Source organism: Papio anubis, chromosome 13, assembly GCF_008728515.1.
Source record: "Papio anubis isolate 15944 chromosome 13, Panubis1.0, whole genome shotgun sequence".
NCBI lineage: Eukaryota > Metazoa > Chordata > Mammalia > Primates > Cercopithecidae > Papio > Papio anubis.
Window position 1 is genome coordinate 92,207,167 of NC_044988.1, and position 14,284 is coordinate 92,221,450.

At 43.3% G+C, this 14,284-nt stretch overlaps 1 protein-coding gene across 3 annotated transcripts; it reads right to left on the reverse strand.

The window, feature by feature from the left end:
* Positions 1-271: 271 nt before the first annotated feature.
* On the reverse strand, positions 272-11,067 carry PDCL (phosducin like). 3 transcript variants are annotated; one of them, XM_021927179.2, is made up of 4 exons: positions 10,771-11,067; positions 8,803-8,979; positions 4,945-5,126; positions 272-2,569 (listed from the first exon to the last, which is right to left on the reverse strand). In XM_021927179.2, the coding sequence occupies exons 2-4, from the start codon at positions 8,972-8,974 to the stop codon at positions 2,018-2,020; spliced, it is 906 nt and encodes a 301-aa protein (XP_021782871.1). In that variant the 5' UTR covers positions 8,975-8,979; positions 10,771-11,067; the 3' UTR covers positions 272-2,017. The 3 variants fall into 3 exon arrangements, with proteins under 3 accessions (XP_021782871.1, XP_009186405.2, XP_031510346.1); XM_009188141.4 differs by having other exon boundaries at positions 10,703-11,066; XM_031654486.1 differs by lacking the exon at positions 10,771-11,067 and having other exon boundaries at positions 8,803-9,738.
* Between the last annotated feature and the right edge of the window lie 3,217 nt (positions 11,068-14,284).

The window sequence follows — 14,284 nt, forward strand, 5'->3', positions numbered from 1 at the left end:
GAGACCAGCCTGGTCAACATGGTGAAACCTCATCTCTAGTAAAAATACCAAAATTAGCCAGTCCCCGGCATGTGCCTGTAGTCCCAGCTATTCAGGGGGCTGAGGCAGGAGAACTGCTTGAACTCAGGAGGTGGAGGTTGCAGTGAGCCGAGATCACCCTATTGTACTCCAGCCTGGGTGATACAGCGAGTCTCCATCTCAAAGAAAACAAACAAAATAAATAAATAAAAATAGAGAGACTGGTTAAATAAATTATTGTATATCCAAATGATTAAATATTATGAAGCCACTGAAAATTATTTATTTAGAATTTTTGAAACATCAAAGTATTTATGAAACAATACTAAATAAGGAAGAGCACAGAACTAAATTCAATAAGTACTCAATGTTTTTTAAAATATTGAAAAAAAGACTGAAAGGAAATAAGCTAGACTAATAGTTCCCTGTTTCTAATAATTTTCTATATATTCCACATTCCACCCTTTCTACTACAATGAGCTTTCTTAGTCAAAAAAAAAAAAAATGCACTCTGTTTGTTGATTAAATACAGCAAATACTTTCAAGACTCTTTTAGTTAGTCAATTCCTGAAAATCCAGGAAAATCAAAATTGTGAATCAAAATTGTGAATATTTAATTCCAGATTACATTTCCCCTGACCCTAGAACATGTATTTTTAAAGTAAAAAAGCAAAAGGAAAAAAACTCAAATGATAGTTATTATAAATACATAGAAAAAAAGGCTATAAAAATGACTACAAATATGACAACAGGGATTAATTTTGGTTGGTGGAATTATATGGCTTTTAAGTCTTAACAGTGTTTATTATATTTTCTACAATGAACATCCATCACTTTTGTGATTTAAAAAAAGTGTTTGCTATCTTTTTAAGAGACAACCATTAAGCAAATTATATCACATCTATATGATGGAATATTAATAGACATTAAAAAAAAGTTGCAGAATATTTGATAATATGAAAAAAGGTCTGATATATTATTAGCTGACCATACTATAAAACAGTATGTTCAGAATGATCCCATCGTTTTGTTTAAAAACAAACAAAATATCCACGTATACACAGAAAACACCTTGGCAGGAAATAGACCAAAATATGAATAGTGTTTTATTCTAGGTAGTAGGTAGTAGGATATTTTAATTTTCTTATTTTTGCTTCTGTTTTGGTCAATTTTCCTCTACTGAATATGAATTATTTTTCCAATATGCAAAAAAAAAAAAGTTTAAAAAAAAAATCTAGGTTAAACAAAAAGTTACCTTGTTAAACAAAAAAGAGACAAAGACAAGCGGGGCATCTTACCGGAAGATCCTCCTTTACAAAGATTTCCAGCCCCACTCCAGCTCTAATGTTTAAATCCATAAACTACTCGTCTTCCAACATCACCAAGTCAGTAAGCATCGACCCTTCCTGCTGTTCCAGACTTAGTAATGCTGGAGGAAGACATCAAATCCAGCAGCAGAGGCCACCCCTCAGGACCGGGTGCGGTGACTCACACCTTTAAACAAGACCCCAGTGGGGGGGAAAAAAAATCTAACCACCGTCTAGAGCTATGGAATTGATTACAAGTAAATATAATTTACAATCATTTGATTAAGAAAATGCATTATTTACACTGCAAATAACACACACTACCTACAGAATTATACCCTCAGACTTGGCAGAAACCTCTGAGATCATCTGAAGACAATTTCCAAGACATTGTTTTTAGGATGCTTTGTAAATATTGACTGGAAACAATAACAGAGATGTCTTGCCAGAGAATCTTAAGTAAACAGTTCAAAAGCCTGGCTTCCTGTTTATACAATTGTAAGTCACCTTATTGCTGGCTACAAGGTTATTCAGCATTCTGATTTAATCTAAGAATTTCTTGATGTTACACATAATAAAAGGGACTACAGAGAACAGCTGAAAAGCCAGAAGACAAAGAAGGAACAAAAATAAACAATGACATATGTATTCCAACCCAAACAATGAGAAATCTATGCAACTAGATTATCAGTTCAATCTATTTCTAGGTCACTATCCTCACTGTGACAGGTGGCAGAGTTACGCACAGATGTGAGCACCAAGACTTCCTTTTCTGGGAGTAATCCAAATTCCTGGAGAAAAGCTTCAAGGTCCACAGCAAAGAAATCATCCCCCAGCTGGTCAGTAACACGAACAAAATTGCCGATCAATTCACCCCCCTTATAGATCAGCAGGGCAGGAAGGGCATTCCTGGTGAACCGACTGCTGGCACCAATAACTGAGCTCTTCACCCTGCAGAACTTGACAGCTGGGTACTCTGCGGCAAGGCAGATCATGCAACCATTCATGGCTTCGGTCCCTGGAATGCCATCCTCATAAATATGAACCATGATGACAATGCTTTTCTGTTCTTTATCAATCATGTCTAAAAACCCTTCTCCACTGGAGATCTCAAAAACCTGCTTGAATTGGGGCCCCTTGTGAAGCTGCTGCCGCATCTCTTCCATTCGCTGCTTCCGGTACTGCTGCAGAAACTCCTCATCGTCTTGGTCCTCATTCATCATGGCAAACTCCTTCAGAGTCATCTGCAGCAGGACCAGCAAGTGAGCATAAATATGAAAACTGAACACTCGTGATCCAACAGTTAATATGGGCCGGGTGTGGTGGCTCACGCATGTAATCCTAGCACTTTGGGAGACGGGTGGATCACTTGAGGTCAGGAGTTCAAGACCAGCCTGGCCAACATGGCAAAATCCCATCTCTCCTCAAAAAATAATAATAATAAAATAAAAAATAAAAAAAGTTAGCTGGGCATGGTGGTGTGCACCTGTGGTCCCAGCTACTCGGGAGGCTGAGGCACAAGAATCACTTGAACCTGGGAGGCGGAGGCTGCAGTGAGCCAAAATCACACCACTGCACTCCAGCCTGGGCGACAGGGGGATACCCTGCTCCAGAAAAGCATAAAACAATAAAACAGTTAACATGTACTACATGCTGATAATATATGAGGCACCATGCTAAGTATTCTACATGCATTATATCTCACTGAATTCCATAACTCCATCGGGAAGGAGTCCCCCTTTATAAACAAGGTTCCAAAACTTGACATTATTTGAACAAGTTGACCCAGTAAACGTAAGACCAGGACTCGAACTAGATTTTTAAAACCCATGTTTTTAACTACAATATCACATTGCCTCTCAGTCCAAATAGGTGCATCACATAATTTCACTTCATGAGCTTTTTACTTTTTGTCAGTCTTGACAATATTTTATCTACCGTGTTTTTTTTTTTTTTGGAAAGATAACAAGACATTACAGAATTTTAGAAAGAACTCTCAAAACCCCTGCCCCACACCATCCCCAAACACACACACACAGTCATATGGACTCTAAAAATTCTTTTTATTACCAGTCATACTAAAATAGTTTTGCTTTTATAGCAGCAGCTGTGGGTGTACCAATTAAGCTATAACCTGCTTTCGAGACTTAGCATGATTATAAGTATTTCCTCATGTTTCCAAATATTTTTATGAAATCATATATAATGTGTCACTTTGCTTAACCACTTCCCTAATTCTGCCAGACAGTTTCCAGTTCTGTTCTACTGTAGATAAATCAGCAGGACAGGAACAGCCTCTCTCAAGACTGATTCACGTGATGATATGATGTTGCCTCATGCTGGCCTCTCACCTCGGTATCAGGAAGCAGCTGTGAGCAGAACGCACAATGCCCGAGAGACAGCTCAAGCTACGAAAGCATCTTGCCTCTGCCCCGGTGCAACAAGACATCCCCGCTCCTCTCATAAATCCTAACTCTGCCTAATGTTGCATAGATTAAGAGACCACACTAGATCAGAACACATGTTGTTACTGTATCATAACCAGCAACATTCTGAGTTCACTATTTTACTTATTGCCAATGTTCCTCCCATTTCATAGCCCTCCACTTCAACTCGGTCTATCACAGTGGCTTCTTCTGACCTACTGAAGTCTTTGGCTAAGTGTCATGTCCTAAAATCAGCCTCCTGGTCAAGGTGAATGATTCCCAGCTTAATCCTCTTATCTGCTCCCTGATCCTGTATGGTATTTTAGCTTTGGGCCATAACTAAATGATCTCAGGCACTCACAGACATTCATCCGCAGTCAGAGGGCATCCAGGGAAACAGTGAATCCCTTTTAATACTGATAGGATAAGAGGCCATCAGGGGCCGGACACCACGGCTCACGCCTGTAATCTTAGCATTTTGGGAGGATACGGTGGGAGGGTCACTTGAGCTCAGTAGTTCTTAGACCAGCCTGGGCAACAGAGACCCTGTCTCTATTTAAAAAAAAAAAAAAAAAAAAAAAAAAATCAGGGACCTACTTCCAAATATCTTCCAGAGTGTCTGTTTGCTTATTATAATGCCTCCTTAGAATAAATTCTCATGAATAGGCTTCAGATGAAACAGCAACATCATGGGAAAAACAGGAATATTTGGGTTAGAACCCTAGCTCCTACTAGAATTTACCAGTTGCATTGCCCCGAACAAGCCTCTAATGCCCTCTAAGCATTGCTTCTATCATCTGTAAGAAGGGGATAATACCACCACCCTCAGAGGGTTATTTCTGGCCCAAGATAAAACCTCAATAAAAGAAGGGAAACTAAAATTTACTGAGCACTTTCAATGGGTCAGACACTGTGATGGGCATGTTAACCACATAGCCCTGTACGGGGAGGATACTGACATCATTTAACCATTGAAACACTAGATTCAGAAGGGAAGAGACTTTCCCACAGTCACTAGTAGCAGAACTGAGATTCAAAACTGGGTGTGTTTGAGTTTTGACAGGGCTCTATGATTTCTCCTGCACTGCACAACTTCTTGGAGGTCAAATCAAGCATCCTCCACCTCTTGAATCACTCACCCAGCTCTAGCAGCCACAGCAGCCTCTAAGAAAAGCCTGGGTACTGCTAATTACCTTCCCACTGATCTTCTCCTGGAGGTCTTTCTGTTTCTGTTGCTCCTCCTCTTCATCCAGATGGGACCTGCAAGTCATTGACAGCTTCTTGATCAGCCTTTCCATCTCCCGACACTGCTCCTCCTTCTGCTCTGTCTCCAACTGCTTGAAGCGGCGCCAGTCATTGATCACACCTTTTGGGCCTGAGTAGGGTGAACACGGATGTGACCAAGGAGAATGGGCAAGGAATTATGGACCAGCTCACATCTGTAGGTAGGAGTTCACATCTGCCTGAAGTTTGCTTCATCTATTGCACAATTATCATAGGGACTCTGTGCACTCTGCCACAGGGCAGAGTGGCCTATACACAATGATGTGCCCTGCAACAGTCTGCAACAAGGGCCAAGCTAATGCCCAACATTAGGAGATGAGTTTAAAAAATTATAATCTACCTACTCAAAGGAAAATAAAGCAACTCTTAGAATAAGGAAGCTCTATGTTTCCTGCCATTAAAGATATTCCAAATACATCAGGTTATTACAAAAGCAAAATGAAGAATATCATAGTATAAGCCTCTAGTTTCTATAAAAAAAGAACTGTATGTATGTGCATAATTTATGTACATAGACATGCATACATGTTTGTGTATACACTTGTACGTTCATAGAAAAAGAGCTTGCAGGATCTGTAAACTGTGAACAGTGGTTGTCTCCAGGTAGTAGGATCTAAGGGGCTGGTGACAGAGATCTTTTACATTTTTTTTCTGTACTTCTATATTATCTGAATTTTTTTTTTTTTTTTTTTTTTTTTTGAGATGGAGTCTCACTCTGTCGCCCCGGCTGGAGTGCAATGGCGTGATCTCGGCTCACTGCAACCTACGCCTCCTGGGTTCAAGCGATCCCCCTGCCTCAGCTTCCCGAGTAGCTGGGACTACAGGCATGCGCCACCATGCCCAGCTAATATTTGCATTTTTAGTACAGACGGGGTTTCACCATGTTGGCCAGGATGGTCTCCAACTCCTGACCTCAGGTGATCCACCCGTCTCGGCCTCCCAAAGTGCTGGGATGACGGGTGTGAGCCACCGCACCTGGCCTCTGAATTTTTTATAACAAGATTGTGGCAGGTAATATTACTGTTCTGTTATTCAAGCTACCCTTAACCCCCACCACGCCCTGTGCTGCTGAAGGACTTATATGTCCTTGCCCCTTGCTATGTGACTTATGGTACCTCCTGTGGCATGAGTACATATATCCCCAGCCCATTGATGCTGGGCTTGACTATGTGACTTGCTGGCCAACAGGATTGTGAGCAAACATGAAGTATGCCATGTCTGAGCAAAACAAAAAGTATGACGAGCATGAGTCATTCCATGTTTCCAGCAGCTCCTCTCTTGCTCTCTATGCTTCACCATGAAAACGGTGTGTCCCAAATACAGGAACACAGCCAAATGGAGGCTGTTACTCCTTCAGCCTAGCTCCTGGATGAAAGAACATATGAAGCATAAGCAGAGCTGCCATTGACCTATAGGCTGCACGTAACATGAATGAGATATAAACCTTTGTTGTCATAAGCCACTAAAGCTTTGGAGTCTTTTGTTACCACAGAAAAAAATAAATCTATATGAAGACAACTTTCAAATGCTCCCAAAAAATACTTGAAAGATTTGAATAAATGGAAACGCAATACCATGTTCCTGAACAGACATACTCAACATCACAAAAGTACCAATTATCCCTAAATGAATCTATATATTTAATGCATTCCCAATGAAAATACATGAACACATATATGTGTCCAGCTCCTAAATTTCCTTTGGAAAAAATAAAGCAAAAGTTAATTGAAGAGGGTCTAGCCTTACCAGATACTAAAATATAACATTACAATAATTAAAAACAGTATGACACAGCCCAGTAAAAGACCAATCAATGGAAGAGACTACATAGTACAGCTAAAGACTCAACATAAACAGATAAATTCAGTACATAATAAAAGTGACATCTCAAGAAAATAAAGATGGCTTATTCACTAAGCGGTACTGAAACAACTGAGTAGCAATCTAAAAAAAATTAAACTGGAGCCCTACTGCACCCTGCATCAAAGTGAATTCCACATAAATCAATACTTAAGTGTAAAAAATGAAATTACAAAAATACTAATGAAAAGTATAGAAGAACTTTTTTTTTTTTTTTTTGGAGACAGAGTCTTACTCTGTTGCCCAGGCTGGAGTACAGTGGCATGATCTTGGCTCACTGCAACCTCTGCCTCCAGGGTTCAAGCAATTCTCCCACCTCAGTCTCCTGAGTAGCTGGCCCTACAGGCGCATGCCGCCACACCCAGCTAATTTTTTGTATTTTAGTAGAGACAGGGTTTCACTGTGTTGCCCAGGCTGGTCTTGAACTCGTGAGCTCAGGCAATCCACCCGCCTCGATCTCCCGAAGTGCTAGGATTACAGGCGTGAGCCACTGTGTCCAGCCAGGAGAACCTTTTTATACAGAAAAGTGAGGCCCTTTATAAAGTAGGGTGAAGAAAAGCCTTTTAAGTAAAAAGCAAAATTAAAAAACTATAAAATACTTTTAAGTACATAAAAATAAAATTTTTCATTCAGGAAAAGAACATAAAGTCAAAAGACAACAAGAAACTGACATATTTACAACTCATATCACAGATTAATTTCCTTTATAGCTCCCCAAGAAAAAAAGACTAATCATGTAATTTTTTAAATGAGCAAAGGATATAAAAATCTCTCTTAAAATTATGAAAAGAAGTTTAAGTTCCCTCTTAAAAAGACATATGGGCCCGGTGCATTGGTTCATGACTATGGGAGGCTGAGACGGGATGATTGTTTGAGGCCAGCAGTGTGAGGCCAGCCTGGGCAACAAAGTGAGGTCCCATCTCTACAAAAAATAAATAAATAAATTAGCTGGGCACGGTGGCAAGCGCCTGTGGTCCCAGCTACATGTGGTCCCAGCTTTTTAAGAAAGGAACCTCATGGAAGCTGAGGCAGAAGGATCATTTGAGCCCAGGAGGTTGAGGCTGCAGTGAGCCATTATGGCACCAAGGCACTCCAGCCTGAACAACAAGGTGAGAACTTGCCTTTAAAAAAAAAAAAAAAAAGCCGGGCGCGGTGCCTCAAGCCTGTAATCCCAGCACTTTGGGAGGCCGAGACGGGCGGATCACGAGGTCAGGAGATCGAGACCATCCTGGCTAACACGGCGAAACCCCGTCTCTACTAAAAAATACAAAAAACTAGCTGGGCGAGGTGGCGGGCGCCTGTAGTCCCAGCTACTCGGGAGGCTGAGGCAGGAGAATGGCGTAAACCCGGGAGGCGGAGCTTGCAGTGAGCTGAGATCCGGCCACCGCACTCCAGCCTGGGCGACAGAGCGAGACTCCGTCTCAAAAAAAAAAAAAAGGTGGCGGGGGCAGAAATAAACCTACAATGAATTACTACAATAACAAAGATCAATGAGTTTCATAACACAGTAGCAGGACAAGTATATGGAGAAACACAGATTGCTGATTAAACTATAAATTACTGCCACCTCAACTGATAGCAATTTGACAATATTAAAAGGTACAAGTGTAAATATGCCATTTTTAGGAATTTGTACTACCCATATACTCATACTTGTGATTTATGAGATATCAAACTATTAATATGAGATGCAGGATTCAAATCCAAGCCAGTCTGTGTTCATTACCATGCTGCTATGCAGATACATTTGTATTGTGCACTAAAAGCCTAGAAGCACACATAATGAAAAGACTAGGTTATCTCTGAAAGTGGGACCAGAGTTAAAAATGATCAGGAGACTTCTAATTAATATGTATTTAATGTACATTTTTTTAAGCCTGTTCCCAGAGCCCAGCGTTTCTCAGCACCTGTGTTAACTGAGATGCCTTCGCCTGCCAGCTCAGCCTCTGCAGGAACAGAACTGCTGGCCGGGGCACCTCTGCCTGGATCCTTGTCCTCGTGGTCACTGTCCTCATCCTCACTGCTGCTGTAGTAGTACTGCAGTTTCTCCCCCAGCAACTTATCATCAAGGGTGGTCATGGTGCCTGAAAAAAGAAAGCATATCAGGTTCTTTGCTGATTTGAGCTAGACAGACATGAATCTGAAGCATAGGGGGCTCGCCTGTGCTGAGATACTGCAATTTACAGCACACTAAAAGTGATTATTTTCATAACCAGAATCTTAACAAATCCCTACCATTACCCTGTGTGTTAGGGTTTATCACCCTGTTTAACAGAAGGTGAAACTGAAGCTCAGATAAAGGAAGTATCTTCACCAAGCTTAACAGCGAATGGTGGAGCTGGGACCAGACCCCAGAGATTCCTGACTCCAAAAGCCTGAGGTATAAATTACTCTCGTCTGAGTAAGTGTACAAGCCACCTGTACTGGCTTGGAGGAATCTACTGAGTAGTGGTTTTATCTGTGCTTTTAGTTTTCCCACCAGCTAAGACTGCTGCCTAATTGAAAAAGTGGGTAACTATCCTCAGGAAAAACTTCAAAAAGAGGCACCAAGAGTACAATGCTGAGTCACTATTTGTCTAGGCAATCACTCTCTGTCACTGCAGCCTTCAACCTCTCAGACAACACCCTGAGGGCTTGGATGGATGGTCTCTGAAACCCTACCTATTCTGACAAGTTAAAAGAAGAGCCCATACAAAAATTTTAATAACTCCCAAGGGTTTAAAGGACCATGATGGCCTGGATCGCGCTGGTAATCCCAGCACTTAGGGAGGCCAAGGCGGGAGGATCACTTGAGACCAGGAATTCGAGACCAGCCTGGCTAACATGGTGAAATTGTCTCTACTGGTAAAAAAAAAAAAAAAGCCAGATGTGGTGGGGGGCGTCTGTAATCCCAGCTACTGGGAAGGCTGAGGCAGGAGAATCCTGTGAACCTGGGAGGCGGAGGTTGCAGTGAGCCGAGATCACACCACTGCACTCCAGCATGGGAGACAGAGCGAGACTCTGTCTCAAAAATAAAAACTAAAATAATAAAGGACCAGGCTTCTGCATCAGAAGCAGCCAAGGGCATTCTGATGAAAACATGCAGCTTAGCCCCCAGAGGCCTGCTTGAGAATTCAGCAAGAACGCGGCTGGCGGGGAGGAACCCTTCTAGTACTCCTTCCCCTAAGCAGTCCTACATTATGCTGCCTTAAAGACTTATCACCAGGCCTATCATACCCCATTTACAAAGTGACTCTCTCCCACGGGGCAAGTAGTTCTTGAAAGTAGGGACCTCTAGTCACTGTCTCCATCCCCAACGCCCAGCACAATGCCGCTGCACAATTTGCTAAACCAGCAGCCTGGGTCAACGGGAGAATCGGAGGACTACAGCAGTCAGATGCAAAGGAGACAGGGATCATGGAGAGAGAGGTGGAGGTGCCAGGAACGGACAACACCAAACTTAAGGGACAAGGAGGTACCAGGAATGGGCCAAGCGAGGGGCACACCGGCGGCGGAAAGGAGGGAAGGAGTTGCGCTCCTGAGGGAGGGACCGCTGCGGGAAAGAGACGAGGGCGGGCCCCGTGGAGACAAGAGCAGAGGAGGCGGGGCCCCCGGAAGGGAAGCGGAGGGGTGTGTGGAGCTTTTGGGGGAAACCTGGAAGAGCCCGAGGGAGGTGGGGCCAGAAGACGAAAGGGGACGAGGAAGACGCGGAGACCTTGGGGGTCGAGACAGCGCGAAGAAGAGGGAATTTTACCCAAGCTCGCCAACCCCACTCCCTCCCGTAGTCCACGGCCGCTGCTGCTTCCCAGTGGACCCCAATGCAGTTACCCGGCCTAGCTCGCTCCGGATCCCTTTGGGCCAGCAGCTCCGGGCGTCGGAAGAAATGGAGCACTCACTTAAGAGGAAGAGCAGTGGGTCAGCGCCCTGAGCGCTAAAGAGACAAGCCGCCGGAGCCCGACTGCGCGGACCAATGAGGCGGCCTTCCTGCGTCGTGGCGGACGCGCATTGTCCAATCAGAAGCCGCTACTCCAAGCTGCGGGACGGCGGAGAAGCTACGGGTCCTACCTTGGAACAAAACACCTCGACAACAACGCGCTCCTAATTGCTTTGTTTTGGTTTTAATCTGGACAACGAAAAAGTGAATTGTATGGCCCAGCGTCAAACAATAAGAAAAATGTATTCACAGGCCGGGCGCGGTGGCTCACGCCTGTAATGCCAACACTTTAGGAGGCCGAGGCGGGCGGATCACTTAAAGTCGGGAGTTCAAGACCAGCCTGGCCAACGCGGTGAAACCCCGTCTCTACTAAAAATACAATAATTAGCCAGGCGTGGTGGCTGACGCCTGCAATCCAAGCTACTCGGCAGGTTGAGGCAGGAGAATGGCTTAAACCCAGACGGCGGAAGTTGAAGTGGGCCGAGATCGCGCCACTGCACTCCAGCCTGGGCGACAGAGCGAGACTGTCTCAAAAAAAAAAAAAAAGAAAGAAAAAAAAAAAGAAAAGAAAAATGTATTCACTTCCCTTCGAAGTTTCCGAAGCCATTCCAAATTTTATTGGTTCTTCATCGCATCACGTCTATTTGACGGAAAAGTGACTCAGAGACGTTTGGTAATTTGCCCGAGAACACAAATCCCTCAAGTACAGGGCGTAGATTAAAATTTCTTTTTTTTTTTTTTTTTTGACTGAGTTTCGCTCTTGTTGCCCAGGCTGGAGTGCAGTGCCGCGATCTCGGCTCACTGCAACTTCCGCCTCCCGGGTTCAAGGGATTATCCTGCCTCAGCCTCCAGAGTAGCTGGGATTACAGGCGCCCACCACCACACCCGGCTAATTTTTTGTATTTTTAGTAGAGACGGGGTTTCACCATTTTAAAGCAACAGCAGCCAGGAGTGGTGGCGCGCGCCTGTAGTCCCAGCTAAGCAGGAGGCTAAGGCGGGAGGATCGCTCCACCCAGGACTTGGATGCCAGCCTGGGTGCCAGAGCAGGAACGTAATGTGAAATCCGGAATTGGCTCCTGGTATAGAAAAACGACATGGGGCCGGGAGCGGTGATTCACTCCTGTAATCCCAGCACTTTGGGAGTCCAAGGCGGGTGGATCACCTGAGGTCAGGAGTTCGAGACCAGCCTGGCCAAAATGGCGAAACCCCGTCTTTACTAAAAATACAAAAATTTCTCAGGTGTGGTGGCGCACACTTGTAATCCCAGCTACTAGGAGGCTGAAGCAGGAGAATCGCTTGAACCCGGAAGGCGGAGGTTGCAGTGAGCAGAGATCACACCACTGCACTCCAGCCTGGGGGACAAGAGTGAGACTTCGTCTCAAAAAAGAAAAAAAGGACATGAATGGGACAACTGACAAAATTTGAGTAAAGTCTATTAATTCGTATTAGTAGTATTTGTGTCAATAGTTTCAATAATTATACTATGTATGATGTTAACTTTTGGAGATTCTATTAGATAAAGAATCTAGGGAAACACTATCCTATTTTTTCAACTTTGTTTTCTTTTTCCAGAGTAAGGTCATACTATGGTATTTTGCAACTTTTTTTTCTTTTTCCTCAGGCATACCTTGTTGTCTGTTTTTGTAACTTTGTTAAAACCTAAAATGATTTCAAATTCTGAGTCCTTGTTGAAGTATCCAATACACAACCATGAAGTTGCTCATAGAAAGCTTTGAGTAAATTGGATCATAGAAAATATTCTAGAAAGATACACTGTTTAAAATAGGGCTCTTAATTTGTGGTTCTAGGACCACCTGACATTGTCTGCAAATTTCCGTACCTGCCTGTTTTTCAGAGAGGCTGTTTGTTGAGGCCCTCAGAGGAGTAAAAAAATAACACACACAAACACACACCCATTCAAGAACATTGTATTAATAAGTCCGTTTTCATACTGCTATAAAGAACTGCCCGACACTGGATTATTTATTTATTTAAGACAGAGTCTTGCTCTGTTGCCAAGGTTGGAGTGTAGTGGCACAATCTTGGCTCACTGCAACCTCCGCCTCGCAGGTTACAGGTGCCTGCCACCATGCCCGGCTAATTTTTATATTTTTTAGTAGAGATGGACAGGGTTTCACCGTGTTAGCCAGGATGGTCTCGATCTCCTGTCCTAGTGATCCACCCGCCTTGGCCTCCCAAAGTGCTGGGATTACAGGCGTGAGCCACTGCATCCGGCCATATTCAACTTTTTTTAAAAAAAAAAGTAGAGATGGGGTCTTGCTATGTTGCCCAGGTTGGTCTCAAATTCAGACCGTTTAATATATTCAGTCTCCTGGTTGTATAGATATAGTGATGTCTTTGTTAGGAATGTAGCTTGCATCTGTCAGGAATATGTCTGTGTACATGAGTTAGCTATCTAATAATATTCAACAGGACCACTTATTTTTCCTGTTAGAAACGTGGAATGGGCCGGGCGTGGTGGCTCACGCCTGTAATCCCAGCACTTTGGGAGGCCGAGGTGGGCAGATCACGAGGTCAAGAGATCGAGACCATCCTGGCCAACATGGTGAAACCCCGTCGCTACTAAAAATACAAAAATTAGCTGCGCGTGGTGGCACATGCCTGTAATCCCAGCTACCTGGGAGGCTAAGGCAGGAGAATCACTTGAACCCAGCAGGCAGAGGTTGCAATGAGCCGAGATCGTGCCACTGCACTCCAGCCTGGCGCCAGTGAGACTCCATCTCAAAAAGAAAAAAAAAAAAAAAAAAAGAAATGTGGAATGATGTGGATAATGAAGTTTCTGTTTAATGAGAGTACCATATGCCATATGTAATTTATAGTTTTAAAGGCATTTTACCGCTACTGTAAGGTTTTTGTTGGGCTGTTTATCAGTAGAGTATATTAAAGGTATTCCCTAGTGGGGAAAACAACCCATGAGCTGTTTTGTGACGGCTAAAGCATTTATCTTCAAGCAAGGGAAAACCTTAATCCAACCAGATTTATAGACTACTTTTAAACATATTTAAAATTTTGAAGTAACTGAATGAAATTCATATGTAAATGATTAATAGGCCAGGCACGATGGCCTATGCCTGTAATCCCACCATTTGGGGCTGAGGAGGGCAGATCATTTTAGGCCAGGAGTTCAAGACCAGCCTGGCTGACATGGTGAAACCCCATCTCTACTAAAGATACAAAAATTAGCTGGGCAGAGTGGAGCATGCCTGTAATCCCAGCTACTTGGGAGGCTGAGGCAGGAGAATCACCTAAACCCAGGAGAAGGAGGTTGCAGTGAGCTGAGATCGTGCCACTGCACTCCAGCCTGGGAGACAGAGTGAGACTCCGTCTTCACACAAAAAATAAATAGATAGATAGATAGATAGATAGATAGATAGATAGATAGATAGATAGATAGATAGATAGATAGATAAAATAAATGATTAAATTCCTTGAAGCATGAGTTCCAAGGCTTGCTC